Below are 18,102 nucleotides of genomic sequence, written 5' to 3'. Positions count from 1 at the left end.
TGTGGGGAGGGAGGCGTCGGCTGTGGCTGAGGATTTACCAACAGATACAGCCCAGGCAGCTTTGTTATCTTATCGATTTTTTTTATCTATCGGGTCTACGAATATACTGTACATAGGTACTGTACGAGGTAACCAGCTCATTAGCTTGTCTTGTCTCAAAGAAGGGAGTGCATGCCGGCAACTCCGGATCTGCTCGGAGATAGAGATAAGGCCTCTTGACCCAATCACATCCCGCGATAAGAGGCCGGGAAGCCCAGTCCGGAAGGCCATCTTCGCACGCCCCGGAGTCATAGTCAACAGATATAGCCCCTTCGTTCATGGTCTTACAATGGCTAGGTTATTTTATGCTTCACTGTTTGATCCCTTTAATTGTTGACATAAGGATCAATCTCGAGTAATCAGCCTCTCGATCTATTGCGCCATCATAGATAACAGCATCCCAACAACATGACAATCCAGTCTAACGAATTCAATGTCGCCATTGTCGGTACGTAGGGACCAATCTTCCAGTGCACTTATCGCCTAACCTTATGCATGATAGGCGCCAGTGTTGCTGGCCTTGCGCTTGTAATGGCACTTCACAGAACGGGAGTGCCCTTTACCATCTGCGAAGAAGCAAAGGAGTACTCCGTTGTCGGGCGAGTTGCCCTCAGACTTATTCTATCTAAATGCATCACCAGAGAGCCATACTCACAGCTGCTGCAGCGCCGGTATCGGGTTCGGCCCAAATGGTATGCAAGCCTTGGATATGATTGAACCAGGTTTCCGTCCTCTCTTCGAAGCCTTGTGTGTCGGAAATAAGCCTGCCGATGCCCAATGGGTGTTCTTCGAGGGATACCTACTCGAACCAGCGATGACAAGCCTTGGAATGGTGACCGAAAGTCCGCATGGGGCCATAAGGATTACGTTCGCAAGTCTGCCGGTATCCCCTTGCCCCTAAAATGATTATGGTTGTCGCTATATTCTGTTTGGCTATCAGAAACTCATATGAATACTGGATGAGTGTAAGATGCCACGGCCCTGGACTGACATTGTCGCTGAGAAGCGTGCAATACGCGACGAGAAACTCGCAAAGTCCTATGGTGCAGATGCGCCTTCTGATCCTCGCATCCCTGCTGCTAAAGACATCCAAGACTTGATCAAGCTACTAGACGGTCGACAGGTTACTGTCGAGGCCGTTGTACTTGCTCATATAGCCAAGTAAGAGCTCTATCGCAACACCAACACGGCAAATATCTTTGGCTAACTTACCCTATTAGAGCCAAAGAAGCCCATTAGAGAGTACCTCTGCTGTCTTAAAATGGCTTGCTGAAAGACCCTGCTAATGAGCTGATGCTAGACAAACTGTCTAACTGAAGTCTACTTCGATGAGGCTCTCCAGCAGGCGAGGGAGCTCGAGGCGTTTCAACAGAAACTTGGGCGGTTGATGGGTCCCCTACACGGTGTCCCAGTTTCATTAAAGGATCAATTCGGACTCGAAGGGCTGGATTCGACACTGGGCTACGTTGGCCGTGCTTTTAAAGCCGCCGTCACGGACTGTGTTTTGGTGAAGGTGCTTAAACAGCTTGGTGCTGTAATCATCGCCAAAATCAACTTGCCACAGAGTATTCTGGTACGGAAAAGCATTGCGAGTTTGGCCTCAATGGCATAAGCTAACTTTCAACAGTGGAGAGGAAACAGATAATCCGCTTTGGGGCCTAACCACGCACCCAATGAACCCTGAATACACTCCGGGTGGTTCCTCCGGAGGCGAAGGTTCTCTCCTGGCTCTCAATGACTCAGCACTGGGCTGGGGAACTGATATTGGCGGTTCCATCCGTGTTCCATCCCACATGAATGACTTATGGGGCTTTAAACCAAGCTCAGGCGATACTAGTCCCCTGCTCACAACTCTTTGTACATAACCTGCTAACTGAAACTAGAGTGGGAGGTTTTTCTACAAAGGGTGGCGGTCTCCCAAGATGGACAGCATCAGATACCTTCTGTCGTCAGCCCTATGACAAGAACACTCTGTATTATCACATTAGCCTCGAAAGCTGTCAGCGAGGTTGAGTGCTGGAGACTGGATCCTTAACTGCCTCCTATGCCATGGAGAGAAGATGTCCAAGAATATCTACAAAAGCCGTTAGTTCTTGGGATTACGGTGGATGACGGAACGGCAAAGGTACATCCGCCAATTGGAAGGGGTTGGGCTGGCGATCAATCATGTGGTTCGCGGTCATTCACGGCTTTGTCATTATTGTGGCTATCTTCTTCCTGCTTCCGGAGACGTTGACTCGTAAGGGTGAGCCTGCCATAACACAAGAGCTCATGCGCATGTCCACTCGGGACTCTACCAAGGTCAAGAGTAAGGAGTTTACGACGGCGCTCAAGCACTACCTGATCGAGCCTCTGAGTGTTCTCCTCCTCCTGCGCTTCCCGCCTGTCTTTCTTACAGTATTGGTCGCCGCTATCGCATTTAGTTCTGTATACGTCCTTAATATCGTCATTGAATCTGGCTTTGCTCAACCCCGTACAACTTCAAGCAAACTACAATAGGGCTGACCTATATGTCTACCGGTATGGGTTATATTGTTTCATCAATGGTCGGCGGTCACTGGATGGATTCCATCATAGCAAGAGAGGCTCGCAAGACTGAGCGATATGATGGGCAAGGGAATCTTATTTACCTACCAGAGGATCGGATGAAGAGAATGCCTGGGTCGCCAATACCATATATTCGTTTTCACTGCTGTGGTTTGGATGGACAACGTATTTTAGGGTCCAGTACATGGCACCTATCAGCTCCCTTTTCGTCTTTGGGTTTTCATCTATGCTTCACTTTGTAAGTCCAGCGACTCTCTCTTCCCTCTGCCGCTCGAGATGCGCCGTCATTGTAATCTGAAAAATCTTCAGACTAACGCCACGCACATAGACCCTAGGCACAACAATGCTCACAGAATTTGTCCGCAAGCGTAGTTCTGGCAGCGTCGCCGTTAACAACTTTGTCCGAAACATCTTGAGCTGCATCGGGACCATAGTTGCCGCGCCATGGATGAAGGGTGTAGGTATAGGCTATTTGATGACGGCACTGTGTATAATATGTTTACTTTTGAGGTCAATGGGTATTTTGCCTATTAGTAAAAAGGCGCAGAAGTGGAGAGAGGCGATGGATGAGGCATTGAAAAAGATGGATTAGTTAGCATGATAATTAAGGAATCTTTTTGTTTACCACGTATGTGCTTGTACCGGACGGCCATAGATGTTTCTGTTATGCCACGAAGAGTGGTTTTTGGCTGCTGATCGCTTTAGCATAAGGCTTTTCTTGGACCTGGGCTGATGCTTGCAATTTCTATTTGTTGACTTAAACTCGACATGCATAGATGACGAGCAATGAGCTATCATAGGTAGCTGTTATCCAGCATGCGTCTCACTTGCTATCAGTCAGTCTAAACCAGTCAGCCTAAACTTGAAGGCAATTCCTCTTTTCCCTTCGCTCGGGATACTATTACAAGTTGACCTTGAAGTGGCGATGAATGCTCTAGTGTTATTTTGTTAGTCTATCCTAACGAAAGTCGGCAATCTATAACTATGGCAAGTTTACATTCTTGAGATATTTTCTTAGCCCAGTCATCTGAATCCCTCTCGCCACATTCAGCGTCTTCTCCTTGTCCCAAGCAACGCCCCTACCAGCTGCAAAAGTAGCCTTGTATTTCGCCACAGGCTGGCCCTCTGCAAGCTGCTTCTTCAACGTCTCCATATCCCAGAGCTCCCTTTTAAATATGCCCTCTCCGAACCGATCGTCTACCTGATCAGCGATCTCCTTGTATGATAGAGTATCACCAGCAATATGAACGACCTCATTTTTTATTCCTCGTGGGTCGAACACTATATCTGCCGTTACCCTGCCAATATCTCGTGGCACGGTGACGGTAATCTTGGTGTCCCAGCTGCCTAGGCCGCGAGTGACCTTCTGTTCGAGGTCGATAACCCCAAAGTCCGGTAAGAATAAGAAACTCATGAAGAGTCCTGTCGAAACGATGATCCATTCCGTCTTGTCCTGCGCCCTAAGCTTCTTCCGCACATCAATCTGCTCGTCAAATCGGTCCTGATCGCTTCCCGTTCCAATGTCATCGTAGTCCATCCCGAATTGCCACGGGAAGTATCGCTTTACACCTGCTTCAATCACAGCATCTGCTAGTTTGGTTTGGGTCCCGGATGGTCGACCCATGCCATTACAAGAGATGATGGTGTCATAGTTGCGGAATACGGCAGCGAGCTCCGACGTGGGAGACTCGACGTCACCGGGCTGTGGCTTGATACCGAGCGTTTGCAATTGCTCGATCTGCTTTTTCTTTTCCGCCACTGTTGAATTGATGGATGATGGGCGCAGTAACACAGACAGCGTTGTGTTGCCCCTCAAAGGATGCTTTGCCAATTCCTTTAAGATGGAAGTACCGAGCTCACCAGCTCCCAGTACAAGCACGTTAGAGCTCATTATGCTGCAGTTGTTTTTCTGAGAAGATTTAGCACCAATACGACTTGGCCGAGAAGCAATTCATTTATAGCTCTTGATAGGGAAAACGTATTAGAAATTTAGCATCATACCCTAGATTATACCCACACAATGATCAGGATTTTCGGACTTAAAAGTCTCTAATTCCCGTTGGCTTCTTCGGTTGAATTTTTATGTGGAGGGTAGTGCAATATTTCCGCGCTTTCGGGGAGTAGTCGGCAGAGTTCGGGATGAGAACCGCCAGCCATCAAACCTCTACTTACGGCTCCACGACTCCCTGTATCTTGAGAGCATGCTCTTTTTTTTAATTTTTTTAATTTACAAGTTGACCTTCAAAGAGGATATTCAATTATTATCAATATCCTACGAGTTTCATGGTCCACAGTGGTAACCTATTGAGAATTGGGAAAATATAAGAAACACAACTAGAACCCTTAGATACTCTATAAAGGCATATTCGAAATGCAACCGAATATTGGAAATGGGCGGTATTGTTCTAGGATTCTTATTACTGTAGCTTAGATCCTGTCCTCGAATAGGAATGTTTTTTGGGTTAGAAGTAAAGCCTTCACCCCTCATAATAGCGATAAAATTTAGCTCATAAGCAAAGAAACAGGTATTACTATACACCAATTCCGTCTTGGACTGAGCACGGGATCATTACATATTATAGTAGTAGTTACTGCTAATGTAACTAATTAGTAGGTGTTGAAATCGACCCTCTTTTTGTCAGGTCAGTAATTATACAGACGCCGCTACCAGCCGATTGAGAGACTATTCCTAAGGTAGCTATGCTATAAGAAACATAATCTCTTTCTATACATTTAATCCATCTTCTAAAACCAAAGCTCCAGCGCGGCCTTGACCGTCATTCCAACAAGCACGAGTGAACTGGCGGCAAAAACCGGAAAGCGGATGAGAACATTATTAGTCGATACATGGACCAGACTATGGATGATTCTCAGACCGACGTAGCCCCATGCTAAACGTACTGTAGTCTTATCCTTGATATTCAACAAGTTTAACGCAAGAGAAATAGCGTAGAACTGGGTCGGTTGCTCGAGCAGGTTATTGAAGTTATCTGCCGGCCACTGCACAAAAGCAGGCAACTTTGTTGCCTTCTCCTGCTTAACAATCTCTGGATCGAAGCTGATATTGTACTTTTTGAGGGCTGGAGTTCGGCGTTTGTAGAGTAGGGCTTCCATAGCATAGGTCCAAGCATTGAGGCTGACAAGGGGGCCGAGGAGGGGTTGGTTGGCGATTTGAGGCATGATGACTAGATAATGGTCATTAGATGGCAGTTGACTAGCTGTATGAGTAGGCATAACTACCTTGATTATAGGTAAAGAGTTACATACAATAGCAGAGAATATGTGATTTAGATTGAGAAGAGGATTTAGGTAGTGCGAGTCTATTGTTATGTTAAATACTAAATTGCTAACTATATCCTTTCTTTTACTACTTAGTAATTAAGCCCGGAGTTAACGGATATGTAAAGGTTAATCTCATACTTCTAGTTTCTTCCACTTTTATCAAAGATATATAAAATTTCAAGATAGCTAAATGTAAAAGTACATTTTTACCGCGGAATTACCAGGATTATAAAGTTGATAGCGCGCGGGCGTAGCACCATACAGGGTAAAAAGAGGGGATAGTAGCCACACTGACTAATGTACCATGCCAGGCGGGTAATGAATAGCCGGAGATACCGCCAAACATACGACATAGCCGACTTCCCCGGCTTCCCCTATCTCCCCGGCGCCAAAGTCTGAGAGATTCACAGTCTCTTCAGCTTTGAATCAGATAGTCGACCAATGTTATTCAAGGGTATATGACTCGTGGCCTGCGCCTTGCTAATCAAGCATAGTATTAGGAGGTTAGTGACGCTGGCTGATTCGACAAACATGAATTAGCTTCTCAAAGCTTGACATCAGCAGACATAAACGCAGTACGACATTTCCCTTGGGCACTAGATGTAATTAAGAATTACAGGAGCAAAACCAAGGACTTAACCCTATTATTTATTATAATAGTAAATTAGCTCATTTACCTTTTTTTAATATAAGAGTTTTATATAATATTATTATATCTGTCACCGCAGACATCCATCTGACCCCACTAACGAAGCTAGACCTCTTATCCTGGAATGCTTGCCATAACTGTTATAGTAAGTAATTTGTAGCTGTAAATAATAGATTTGCTAAGTATGCTATTTTTCTAACTATTAGATTTATCTAGCTAGAATGATTAAGATATTCAAAGATAGGCAGCTTATAAATTAGCTGCTATTACTTTAGTGTTTTAGGGACTCTTAGAAGTTATATTTTAATACCTAATATATAAATTATTATAAGTCCTATCTATAATATATATTTAGTCAGTGTTAGGGTCAGGGTTGTCCCAACCTATTCGAGGCTTCCACGGCCCAGACCACATCTAAGAGCCTACTAAAAGCAGAAGCTACCTATCTATAAACTATCACCATCTATCATTTTCTTTCCTAGCAATTACTTAAAAAGCATAATCAAAGCTCAAGTGTCGCCCAAGGGGTTATCTTGTTTAATTCATTATGAGCTTATGTATTATATTCCATTCGTGTGATTTAAGTCGCGAAATGTCACAACGTATCAACTTCTGCATACGGCATATTGTATCCCTGAGAATCCCCAGCATTGTGATTCTTGGTCTGCACAGGCACGAATGTCGCAAATGGTGCTTCTTTAATCATTAGGAGATCATTCTGTCGCCATTACAGCCCCATTCCCAACCTCCAGCAGAGCCTGCCGATAACCTAGCGAGAACACTGGAAATGAGATTCTTTCGTCTGGAGTTGGGCTGTTGGCAAGGAATATGGAGAGAACAACCAGAATTAATTTATAATTACACGCTAGCCTTGTTGGACTTACAGACGCGCATCCGTTTGCAAGAAAACAATGTAAAAGAAGAGACAACAGGTAGGGAGGGAAGCAGCGCAGAGCATAGCAGGGAAACACCGTTACATGTACCGCAAAGCATGAAGAATATTAGGCCGTATTGTGCTCTCTATGTTGCCTCCTTTCGCTTTTGTCCAGAACAAAATAGTCAAATTTTGCGGTATCGAAATAAGTTGCTGGTTGCACCGGTGGACCCGGGCATGGATGAAAATGGCAACTTGTGTATATTTTCAACCCTTGCCGATAACAAAGCGGCAGGCCTCAAGTACCTGGGCCTCAGGCTTGCAGTCATCCCTGAATTATGCTGTACGAGCCTCGGAAGCTGCCAATCCCGACTTTGATTTAGCGCCGGGCACTTATAATTATTTCCGCAGAAGTTATAGACATGCACTAGCCCTGTTATGGATTAGCACTCGGTGAAGCATCGCGTGGACCTGAAGACCCCTCATAAAAAGTCAGCTCTGTTCGTTAGTCATCACTGAATAGATTTTGTCCTCCATCAAACCATGAGCTCTGGTTCGAGGTTGAAAAAGCATAGGGAGCGGCTGGCTTGTACAGCATGCCGACAGAGGAAGCTCAGATGTGATCGTGAAAGCCCCTGTGGCAGCTGTGTTCGCAGGAGAGATATTCAATCCTGCTCCTACGAAGTTTCCCCCGATAACTCGGAGCGCGACCGTGTCCGCCAAGCCCAGGCCCAAGCACGCCTTGAACATCTGGAGTACCTCGTCGGAATGCTTGCGGGACAACGCTCGGCTACCAATGACGGAGTTCAAGATGCCACTCCATGTGCTGCGTTGCCACCAGATCCGGGCATCGCGGAACATGCGACTGCGTCGTCATCTTCGCGTTCTGACCTTTGTTACCAGACTGAAAGCGGCACAACACACTGGTCAGCCATGCTAGATGATATACAAGCGCTCAGGTCTACACTAGATTCTTTCGAGGACAATTCTACAGATGCTGAAGACGTCAGCGCTCCTCAATTAGAAGCCGGGATGGGCATAGGTGTCATGTTTGGTGCCGGTCTCTCGCAAGCTCTGAGTATCGAACAAGTACTTAACACTCATCTTCCCTCGCGAAGGGATACCGACCGCCTGGTCTCTGCATACTTCCGAGTTCGGCTGTACATCACGCCGTTCATACACGCAGTGCAATTTCGGAGGCAGTATGAGACTTTTTGGAATGACCCTGCTGCAGCATCACCCCTCTGGATCTCGATACTCTTTTCAATGCTGTTCATGGCCGCCAATATTTCCCGGACCAGTAGAGAAAACGAGGTACCAGGGCATGGATTTACAATTGCTGCTGCCCAGTGTCTTGCTTTGGGCAAGTATTTCCGTCCCAAGCCCTTCTGCTTTGAAGCACTCCTGCTTTACCTTCAATCACGTTTCGTCACTTGTCTAGAAATCTCTCCAGACATGGGTTCTCTTCTCAGCATGCTTGCCCATATAGCCACGGTTTCAGGCTATCACAGAGAGCGCAGCGTCCCAAGCTTGAGTCCCTTCGCAGCAGAAATGCGACGTAGGGCATGGAGTATGTTCTTACAGCTTGATCTTCTGGTATCATTCCACCTGGGTGTTCCGAGTAGAATCGTCTTATCAGTCTCAAACACACAGGCTCCAAGCAATCTCCTCGACTCCGACTTTGACGAAGATAGCACTCAACTTCCTGCCTCACGGCCCAATACCGAGGTGACTGGTGTGACATTTTGCATCCTGAAGCACGGATTTATGACAATATTCGACAAGATCTTTCAACATGTGCTGATGGATCGTTTACACGAAGCAAAGGATAGTGAAATCGACGCTTTAGACACCGAACTGAAAGGTTTATACAAAGCCCTACCGGAATTATATCAGCCTCGGCCAATCGAAAATTGTATAATCGATCATCCCCAACTTATTGTCGCTCGTCTTTGTATCTCTTTTGTATACTACAAATGTCTCTGTGTTCTTCATCGTCCACATGTGACCAGACATAGAGACAAGAGCGTCCGAGAATGCTATGCCGCGTCATCTGCCTTGGTATCTGATCTCCTGCGTGTTTATGAGGAGTGTAAGCCTGGAGGTCAGCTGGATACCGAGGAATGGCTTATGAAGAGCATCACTTGGCATGACTTCCTACTCGGTGTAACTACACTATGTCTTGTGGCTTATGCAACAAACCAGGCAACGGATGGATTCCATATCGACGAGCCGGGAACAAAGCTTCTTTTAGAGAGAGCCAGAACAGTGATCCAAATGGAACAATCGGAAGATGGAGCAAGAGCACGATCTAGAGTTTTATCAATAGTGGAAGCCACTGTTATTCATTTGGAGGAGCAACAAAGTGGCGAGCGCATGCAGTTACTGCCTGATATGAATACGTTACAACCGATAAACGCCATGAGACCATCCTCAAATGACAGAGAGGGATCGAGCTGGAAATGGAGTGAGACCCAGCTATTAAACCAAACCAACTGGGACTATCTCGACGAACTGTTCGATACCTCTCATCATTGAATGTTGGCTAGATCAAAAACCAAGGTTTAGGGGACATATTCCACTAAAGCTCCAGAAATGAACTTGTTATTGAATCCTTGACTCAGTCTGTGATTCAAGCTGAGTCTCTAGCAACCCCGGCTCTGGACCTATGAATGAGAATTGAGCTCTACCAAGGCTGAATGCCTTGCTTTGATACGACTTTGCCAACATCTTTATCCCTCGCGCCAATTAAAACATCCTTGACAATCGCAGCCCCAATCGCAGGATCAATCGCGCCTTGTGCTTTGTTCGTCTCTTGGCCAAGACCAAGGCCGGTTGCCAGGTATCCAGGACTAATAGCCCATACTTTAACGCCGTCCTGACCAAGAATCCTGAACCACTCCCTAACTTGGGGTTAGCTTAATCTCTCGCATTGGCCTGACTATATGGTACCTCATCATCATGTTCATTCCAGTCTTACTGCTTCGGTATGCGGGCAAATCCAAGTTAGTTAGGGTCTTGGGCCACCCTTTGCTGGGCTGCCTATTGACAGGGAAGTCTGGATTTTCAGACGTGGTAAGAGAAGATGTACCGCTAGCGATGAACATAAGGCGGGGATCGCTGGATTCGAGGAGCAACGGGGCGAAAGTCCAAGTCAAGAGATGGGTCCCGGTGACGTTGATATCATAGGTTTTGTTCCACATCTCTCTTGCTGACATCTTGCCAGCGGCCAGTTGTTGGTCTAATTGGACACCTTTGATGCATTGCCCGGTCAGTATTGCGGAAGCATTCTTGAAGAGACTAAACTCACCTGCGTTATTTATGAGAGCATCGAGTTTTCCATACTTGGTCTTCACATATTCAAATGCAGAGACAATGGATGCATCATCTTCAATGTCAGCTTGAATAGCATGAAGATGGCTGGAGGGAAACTGCTCCTTGAGGCTCGTGATGGCCTGCTCAGCCTTTTGGATAGATCTACCTCCGACCAATACCTCGTATTCTGTATCGGAGCTGCAAATGGCCTTGACAATTTGGAACCCGAGACCGGTGTTGGCGCCTGTCACAAGCACAAGCTTTCGTCCGTCCATTTTGCCAAGCTTGTTTGTTAGAGTTGATGTAGAGAATAATGTTAATGGAAGAAGAATGCGAGACAAGTTGAAAGTCCAGTAGTATTTTGCTTTCCAGCGTTTTTATAGACCTATAGCGGAGATGTAAAGCTGAAAATAAATAACAGGTTTGGAGAAAGCAGTGTCTAGTCTTTGTCCGCAACACGGGAATGTTTGTTGCTATTGGTCAGAATCTGTTTTCCCCACAATTCCTCGGCCGTTAATTCCTTTCACGATGGCCGGCGAGGCCGGGCGTAAATGCCGTCTCGGCCGATAATCTCCGGTGCGTTTACATCCGGCCGGCGAAACTCAATCCAAATTTGACTACGGCATTCGGACTCTTATCTTCTGCGACATTTCGGGTATAAGTTCTGCTGCTTTATGCCTCCCTTTAGGACATTTCGTTTTGCGTCGCTCCAGATACTTCATTTAACCTCATTTATAACACGACCGTTTAAATACACGCCGCAGCCAAGACCAAACAGTCTCAAAGGCACCCTCTCTCATCTTGACCACATCCTGACTTTCTTTTTCTTCTTCCGATAAATCACCATGGCTAAAGCAATTCTGGTAGTTGGGGCTACTGGGAACCAGGGTGGCGCAGTGATTGACAATCTTCTACAATCAGATGCCTCTTTCACTATTCTCGCCGTGACCCGCGATCCTGTGTCCTCAACGGCCCAGATGCTCGCTCAAAAGTCGTCTGAGATCAAGCTCATACAAGGAGATCTTGACGATCCTGTAGCTCTCTTCAAAAACGCTGAAGATATCGTTTCTGGACCAGTATGGGGGGTCTATTTTGTTCAGGTTAGTCACAGTCCCCGGTAGAACTTTCATCATCTGACCAGGTACCAGAATCCGCTTGCCAGCAACCAGACACCGGAGCAGGAGGTCAAACAAGCAACAGCATTCATCGACGAATGTATCAATCACAAAGTGAGGTTCTTTGTGTACGGCTCTGTCGACCGCGGTGGTGATCGGTCGTTCAACAATCGCACGCCAGTTCCGCACTTTGCCAGTAAATATGACATAGAGCATTATCTAGTTGAAAAGGCTCCATTGGCGAATATGGATTGGACTTTTCTTCGACCAACTGGATTCATGGATAACTACAAACCAGGGTTCCAAGCCAAGATGTTTCTCACGTGTTGGAAAATCGCCCTCAAGAACAAGCCACTTCAACTCATCGCTGTTTCTGACATAGGATACTTTGCCGCTCAAGCATTCATGGCTCCGGAACGCTACAAAGGTCAAGCTATTTCCCTTGCTGGCGATGAGTTGACTTTTGATCAAGCCTCCATGATCTTTGAGGAGAAGACCGGTCAGGGTATACCCCTTACTTTCAGAATTGTTGCTTGGCTTGTGTTGTTTTTCCTCAAGGGCATTGGTGCGATGTTTAAGTGGATGCAGGAAGAGGGCTTTGATGCAAACCTCCAGGAGCTCAGAAGCAACCATCCGCACTTGGTCAAGTTTGGAACTTACCTTGAGACCCAAAGTGGATATGTATTACCCAAGCAGGGGTAGCTCACTTGCCTTTTTAAAACTTCAGGCTGCTAACACGGGTTATTAAAATACAATCCCCTGTTTTATAATATTCTATATATGTAAAGGTGATTGTCTCGCTCTTGGGCGGGCACTATACAGCTAATATCTCAAACATCGTCGGCTCCATGGCGGTAATACTCAGAGGCATAGGGTTACGGGCCTACGTAAGTAGCCGCAGGTCAAGCTTCCATCAGCTCCCCAAAACCATCATCGGGACTATGGTTGCCGAGCCAAAGATGTTTGGATTAATTTAACGGCCCAATTGCGCATAAGTGAAGCTTTGGGTTGAAACCTGAACCAAGCGCCTAGAAGTGTCGCATTTGCCAGAAATCTGATGGATAAGGAGCTGGTTATATTCTGAGTATCCGCGATAGGTGGCTCTCGAGGGTATGGCATATGCTTTGAGGTATTCTGGTGGAACGAGCACGTTTGTCATTCTCACGAGAGAGCGCATCGTACTTCCGAAGCATTATTAAAGTTAGCATTACCTGGTTTGGTGCCTCATGACATGCCTCCAACACAGAGAAACGGGAGACATAAGATATAATGAGACCAGGTCATATTAAGGGTAGCTGATAGCTCAGGGCACCAAATAGTTAATATCTCGAACTGATGAGTTATGGATGGGCAAAGAGTTACTTGCCTTTGAAGCCTGCGAGATCAAAATAAACAAGAGCAGCCAATGGAAGTTTATACTTAACGCCTTGGGTGGGTAAGCCTTCTTAAGTTCGAAGTCACTTTGCGTCATTAAGATTTATACTTCCTTGCGAGACGATGGATAGGAACAAGCAACGCTCCAAACAATCCAAGTCGGTTCAACTCAATTCAATCCCACCCCCCGACTTGCAAGTCGGCTCAATTTTTAGCAAGTCAAATCTATTTACCTTCTGACTTGAATTCGGTTCAATTTACTAATAGTTTTAGTAGTTTATAAGTACCTTATATTAATAGAAAATAGAGAGAAAATAGAGATCTAGGGTAGGCTTTTTCTCCTAGCTCAGCCAGCTATAATTTTCCGGCCCTAAGGGGCTGATATAGCCTATTTAGGCCTAGCCTTTTCAATGCAAGACTTTCAGACAAGTCAAGCCAAGCCAAGCCCGCTGACTTGACCCCCCCTAAGTCAAGCCACCAAAAATCCCGACTTGAGCGTTGGCCCGAGTAAGTAACCAATTCGCGCCATTTTGGGCCAGGCAACCAAGGCAAAAAATTTTCTAACCTTTTCTCGGCGCCGTATATCAGGGAAAATTCATTACCTCGGAGTTAACCATCGAGGTTTTAAGAAACCCTCATTGCAGTAATATGCTTTATTAATGTTTGTCGTCGAAACCAATGAGAAGTAAATTAGCCACTTCTAAGAGAAATAAATCTATTATGAAACACTAAGATAATATAGCAGCCTTGTGCATTAAATAGGAAATAGATCTGTGGTAGACAGGGCGATATTTAGGGACGATTTATATCTAAATATAGACTCGTACTGTGTATCCTCCTCTTAGAGAGGCTATTAGAACGAAGTTATTCGATGCTTATTGAGCTTTAGTGGCGATTCTCGTATCACCTTGCATATCACGATTATTGGCTACCTTTTGGGTTATAAATTAGGTGATTATTACAAATTCGAAATCTGTATTTTCGGCATTAAAGAAAGCCGCTCCTGGCGCATATGTTGTTGAAGCATTGAATGAAGGTAAGGTTGTGCGGTGTTATATGTTCTTGGATTCGGCCGTCTCGCGCTTGGGTACCCATCCAATCTCTTTAATTGGCCATGCTATCCAGAAACGATGGACGCTATCCAAAGACGCATATACGCGCTCAATCCAGCGTATCCCCCAGCCCTGACACCACCAGTTGCACTCAAGTTGGTGGACAAGCACGCAAGCAAAGCCTAAGATGCAGAGTGCTTTTCTGTTTCCCTGCTGAACTAGCGACAGGAATCCATCTGAAATCTTGTACATCCAGGTAAACAAGCTGCGGTTTTTAACTTCGTTGCCAAAGTTCCCGTCGTAGAAGAAATACAAGGCCCGTCTGACTTCTTGAAAGGCATCAAGCAACAGTTGTCGTGTTTGTTCGTCTTCCTCTGAAGTACTGGTTTTGATAAATCCTTGGAACTCTAGTAGAGCCCTCATGTCTGCTTGCTTGAATTCCCATGACCTCTTGACCTCGGTAGTTTTGAAAAGAAAGGAAACAGGTGATGAGAAGAGAGCACCGTTATTTGCTTCCAATATGGTGCGCAAGCCGCGGAAAAGGACCAGCCAACTTGGTATGAGGGAACTCGCTTGGAAGGGCACATGATCTTCATCTCTGAGGCTCCCAAAGGCAATAAACACGGTTGTCAAACTGAAACAGAACAAAGGGATTGCATTGGCTGCCGAGATGTCAGACAAGAGTGGCGTGGCCATAGACGTGGCTGCGGTATGGCGAGCTCTGGAGTGATCGTAGTAGTATTGGCGCGACTCTGGTCGGAGATGCGCCACGTGCGACGATGCCAGTGCCAGGACGGAATGGAGGACATATGTATGGGAGAAGCCCAGCTGCGGAATGCTCCGAAGGAAATAGTTGCCCGAGGTCAGATCAAGAGATAGCGTTAGTGCGGTGGATATACTGTAGTGATGTAGAAGCTCCATATCTAGCATTGTGAGGCCTGCCGGCCCAAAGCCGACATCACCAGTACCTGGCGGTCGCGGTATCGGCAGCGAGACAGCGCTGCCGATGGGCAATTGAGCGTGAGGCAAGGCTGAAGATGGATTGGCGGCCAAGGAGGCCGAACTTCCCAGGAAGCTGCACACCTTCCCACGTCTCTCACAGTTGCGGCAAGATGGTGTCTCCTCGCCACACTAGAATAGGGTATAGGCGTCAGCTGGGGGAATGACGACGGTTAAGCGGTGCAGTTATCAGATACCTTGACTTTTCTTCTTTTGCAATTCTGGCAGCCGGACCTCGACTTAATGTAGGAGTGTCGGGTTCCCGTCATGATAGGGCCCCTCGCTTGTGTATGCCCTGTTTTGGCCCGTATTGATCGTCAGACAAGTGAGGGGGACCTCCCAGATAAACGCCCAAGCCATTGTGGGAGCTGGGGTTTTATTGCATAGCCCATGTCTTCGAATCTATATTATTCAGCAGTTACTAAGCTCTATCTGTCTTCCCGCGCCCTGGCGCGAGGCTCAAAAGCTATCAGCGGTCATTAACCAATTGCCTGTGAGAGTCAAAGCGCTTTTAGACACGAGATAACGCTTGGCAAAGTCTATCTGATTTAGGTACATCTGAAAAACAATAAGAACAGGTAATGTTAGTAAATCTTATAGTAATAAATTAAATTAGCTTATTCTCTTATATATTCATGATAGAGGTATAATATTGTTAGTCATCATTATTATATATATTTTTATTTTATATTAAATTTCAGAAGAAAAATGAATTATTATATGCATCTCACTTTTTGCCTTAACTGATACGGATGAATGCAGCCTAATCCGGTTATCAGTCAGGTGACGATAACGGCTCGGCGACGAATCAAAAGCTACTACAACTGCATAGGACAATTCATACAGTCATAAACGTCATCATCTTTCACTGAGTTCCATACTAAACATAAACTACCTGCAGCTCAGGCGACTAATTGCATAGAATCTGCAGCCGACTTAAATATGCCAGATATGCCACCAACGCAGGGTGCACGGCGCCGCCATCGGACGTTTACTGTATGTATGCATGAGACCTCACGAGGTCAAAACAGCTCATCATTGTGATACAGGGCTGCTGGAAATGTCGATCACGTAAAGTGAAGGTGAGAACTAGTTATGAATCCCATCTGTTTAGCGGTCCACCCAGGCTGACCCATTCAGTGTGACGAGACACGTCCGTGGTGTCTCAATTGTCGACGCATCGGCATCCAATGCTCTGGCTACGATTCTAAGATCGCATGGATGGAACAAGACAAATCAAAGCCTTTTCAAACCGATGGGCGGCGTATTTTGCGCAGCGGTATGTAATGTTAATCTCTCTGGGCTATCTTCATGATGTGAGACCCTCATTGTGTTCCTGTCAAGGTCCTATTCGTGGACGTCCCTGGTAGTTGTATTCTTGCTAATACGTAACAGAATTAACATGGGCAGGGTTTGAAACTTTATCTAGCGAACTTTTGGACCTCCTGATATTGTCTTGCGATGACAACCCTTGTCATACCCAAGCCTACATCTATCGTGAGCGATCATCTTGGACGCCTAAATGTCATAACCCATTCTCAGTGTTTTCATCGAGGCCTGAAATTTTGACACCATTGAGAAGCTCCCTTAATCCAACGCTTTTGCAGGAGTTGAAACCTCCACCGCAAGGCCTTGATTCAATCACGGGTCCGCTCCAGGACGAGCGTTTCTTATTCCATCACTACGTCACCCACGTAGCTTCCATAATGCTCCCTTACGAACATCCTTACAATCCATGGCAATGCTATTGGGCCACTGCCGCTTTACAGCTTGCATTATCAGGCCAGAAAGTCCTCTATAGGGCCATACTAGCCCATTCAGCTTTCAACATCGCCCATTTGCTTGGAAACGATGCCAAGATGGCTAACATTGCGCTAAGGTACTACAATGCGGCACTGTCGCATCTAACACATGATTTGGTGCATAGCAAAACCGACTCCTCGGCTATGCTAGCTTCTATCATGAGCTTGATGTTTGCTGAGGTATGTCCAGGAACGGATTCATACTTTGGGCGTTTTATAGCTTCATTTCCCCTGACCATGTCCCAGGCCTATCGCGGTCATTCCACAGACTGGAAACACCACTTACGCGGAGCAAGGACGCTTCTTTGGTCGTACGGTGAGGCCTACCCCTGGATCTTGTCAGACTTGGCTCGTTCTTCCCTAGAAAGCCTCGGCGTGATAGAGATCATCGCCGGATCCTCTAAATGGTTCAATCGCTCTGATTTCGAGGCTAATCGTCAGTCACCTGACGCTGGGAACCCGGATCCTTTGGCGATGTTATCCACACCTGATTTCATCTTCACTATCGGGGCGCCACGCTGCGTTTTGGAATGCATCTCCAAAATCACGCACTTTAGCCAAGCACCACTTGGTGACATATCTCGGACAACGAGCAATGAGCTTCTTCACGAAGTCCTCTCATGTCTCAATTCAGTCCAAAGTAACAGCAGTTTCATTCCCAACAATCCTCCAGAGGCCAAGCATCAAGCAAAAGCATTCATATCTGCGACTTATATTTACTGTTACCGAACATTGCTTGATGTACCCCCTCACGCCATTCAACAGCATGTCCACGATACCTTGGGTCACGTGTCAGCCTTTCTCGCCAACAGTACTGGGAACTTTTCTGCATGGCCAGCCTTCATCGCCGCAGCCGAGGCATACACACAGGAAGATTTGGCGACAGCGCAAGAATGGGTTAATTGGGCGACATCTGTAGGCATAGGAAGCCGAACTTCGATAAAAGTTGTCCTTTATGAAATATGGCGAAGACGCGAGGTAATCAGCCAACAAAGTGGTTTGGATCCTGGAAAGGTTATCATGGATTGGAAACAGATCATGCATGAGCTTGAAT

The 18,102-nt window shown here is 46.2% G+C and overlaps 10 protein-coding genes across 10 annotated transcripts; 6 read left to right on the top strand and 4 right to left on the bottom strand.

Moving 5' to 3' along the window:
• Window positions 1-447: 447 nt before the first annotated feature.
• FOBCDRAFT_323293 (uncharacterized protein) lies at window positions 448-1,064 on the top strand (the record flags this gene model as incomplete). Its single annotated transcript, XM_054706955.2, has 3 exons — window positions 448-487; window positions 542-731; window positions 852-1,064. 3 exons carry the CDS (start codon window positions 448-450, stop codon window positions 943-945), a joined length of 324 nt encoding a protein of 107 aa, XP_054562930.1. The 3' UTR covers window positions 946-1,064.
• Window positions 1,065-1,339: 275 nt separating this feature from the next.
• FOBCDRAFT_144161 (amidase signature domain-containing protein) lies at window positions 1,340-2,074 on the top strand (the record flags this gene model as incomplete). The annotated part of the gene is made up of 3 exons (XM_059608176.1): window positions 1,340-1,612; window positions 1,653-1,896; window positions 1,962-2,074. Coding segments are annotated over 3 exons (630 nt in total), but the record flags the coding sequence as incomplete, so codon positions are not given.
• A 131-nt stretch (window positions 2,075-2,205) lies between these two features.
• On the top strand, window positions 2,206-2,538 carry FOBCDRAFT_279709 (uncharacterized protein; the record flags this gene model as incomplete). The annotated part of the gene is made up of 1 exon (XM_054706954.2): window positions 2,206-2,538. One exon carries the CDS (start codon window positions 2,206-2,208, stop codon window positions 2,536-2,538), a length of 333 nt encoding a protein of 110 aa, XP_054562929.2.
• Window positions 2,539-3,487: 949 nt separating this feature from the next.
• FOBCDRAFT_323291 (uncharacterized protein) lies at window positions 3,488-4,477 on the bottom strand (the record flags this gene model as incomplete). Its single annotated transcript, XM_054706953.2, has 2 exons — window positions 3,488-3,520; window positions 3,584-4,477. 2 exons carry the CDS (start codon window positions 4,475-4,477, stop codon window positions 3,488-3,490), a joined length of 927 nt encoding a protein of 308 aa, XP_054562928.2.
• An 804-nt stretch (window positions 4,478-5,281) lies between these two features.
• On the bottom strand, window positions 5,282-5,893 carry FOBCDRAFT_232033 (membrane-associated, eicosanoid/glutathione metabolism protein). Its single transcript, XM_054706952.2, has 2 exons — window positions 5,827-5,893; window positions 5,282-5,771 (listed from the first exon to the last, which is right to left on the bottom strand). The coding sequence occupies exon 2, from the start codon at window positions 5,764-5,766 to the stop codon at window positions 5,332-5,334; it is 435 nt and encodes a 144-aa protein (XP_054562927.1). The 5' UTR covers window positions 5,767-5,771; window positions 5,827-5,893; the 3' UTR covers window positions 5,282-5,331.
• Window positions 5,894-8,152: 2,259 nt separating this feature from the next.
• Window positions 8,153-9,998, top strand: FOBCDRAFT_232032 (uncharacterized protein). Its single transcript, XM_031190757.3, has one exon. The coding sequence runs from the start codon at window positions 8,160-8,162 to the stop codon at window positions 9,927-9,929; it is 1,770 nt and encodes a 589-aa protein (XP_031034742.3). The 5' UTR covers window positions 8,153-8,159; the 3' UTR covers window positions 9,930-9,998.
• On the bottom strand, window positions 9,983-11,102 carry FOBCDRAFT_232030 (uncharacterized protein). The gene is made up of 2 exons (XM_059609881.1): window positions 10,702-11,102; window positions 9,983-10,644 (listed from the first exon to the last, which is right to left on the bottom strand). Exons 1-2 carry the CDS (start codon window positions 10,979-10,981, stop codon window positions 10,295-10,297), a joined length of 630 nt encoding a protein of 209 aa, XP_059465902.1. The 5' UTR covers window positions 10,982-11,102; the 3' UTR covers window positions 9,983-10,294.
• A 449-nt stretch (window positions 11,103-11,551) lies between these two features.
• FOBCDRAFT_253235 (uncharacterized protein) lies at window positions 11,552-13,020 on the top strand (the record flags this gene model as incomplete). Its single annotated transcript, XM_031190755.3, has 4 exons — window positions 11,552-11,806; window positions 11,855-12,502; window positions 12,610-12,708; window positions 12,919-13,020. The coding sequence occupies 4 exons, from the start codon at window positions 11,552-11,554 to the stop codon at window positions 13,018-13,020; spliced, it is 1,104 nt and encodes a 367-aa protein (XP_031034740.3).
• Window positions 13,021-14,130: 1,110 nt separating this feature from the next.
• FOBCDRAFT_264459 (uncharacterized protein) lies at window positions 14,131-15,515 on the bottom strand (the record flags this gene model as incomplete). The annotated part of the gene is made up of 2 exons (XM_054706950.2): window positions 14,131-15,378; window positions 15,444-15,515. The coding sequence occupies 2 exons, from the start codon at window positions 15,513-15,515 to the stop codon at window positions 14,248-14,250; spliced, it is 1,203 nt and encodes a 400-aa protein (XP_054562925.2). The 3' UTR covers window positions 14,131-14,247.
• A 487-nt stretch (window positions 15,516-16,002) lies between these two features.
• Window positions 16,003-18,030, top strand: FOBCDRAFT_298911 (fungal-specific transcription factor domain-containing protein; the record flags this gene model as incomplete). Its single annotated transcript, XM_059611941.1, has 8 exons — window positions 16,003-16,029; window positions 16,153-16,242; window positions 16,278-16,328; window positions 16,361-16,525; window positions 16,591-16,612; window positions 16,642-17,228; window positions 17,295-17,963; window positions 17,995-18,030. The coding sequence occupies 8 exons, from the start codon at window positions 16,003-16,005 to the stop codon at window positions 18,028-18,030; spliced, it is 1,647 nt and encodes a 548-aa protein (XP_059465901.1).
• Between the last annotated feature and the right edge of the window lie 72 nt (window positions 18,031-18,102).

Source organism: Fusarium oxysporum, chromosome IX (genome assembly GCF_013085055.1).
Source record: "Fusarium oxysporum Fo47 chromosome IX, complete sequence".
Taxonomy (NCBI): domain Eukaryota; kingdom Fungi; phylum Ascomycota; class Sordariomycetes; order Hypocreales; family Nectriaceae; genus Fusarium; species Fusarium oxysporum.
This window is presented reverse-complemented; position numbering and strand designations above follow the sequence as displayed.

Coding starts and splice junctions, on each gene's coding strand:
- FOBCDRAFT_232033 (XM_054706952.2), bottom strand. CDS start 5,766: ATGCCTCAAATCGCCAACCAACCCCTCCTCGGCCCCCTTGTCAGCCTC.
- FOBCDRAFT_232030 (XM_059609881.1), bottom strand. CDS start 10,981: ATGGACGGACGAAAGCTTGTGCTTGTGACAGGCGCCAACACCGGTCTC. Junction 10,645..10,701: donor TGCTCTCATAAATAACGCAG/GTGAGTTTAGTC, acceptor AATGCATCAAAG/GTGTCCAATTAGACCAACAA.
- FOBCDRAFT_232032 (XM_031190757.3), top strand. CDS start 8,160: ATGCTTGCGGGACAACGCTCGGCTACCAATGACGGAGTTCAAGATGCC.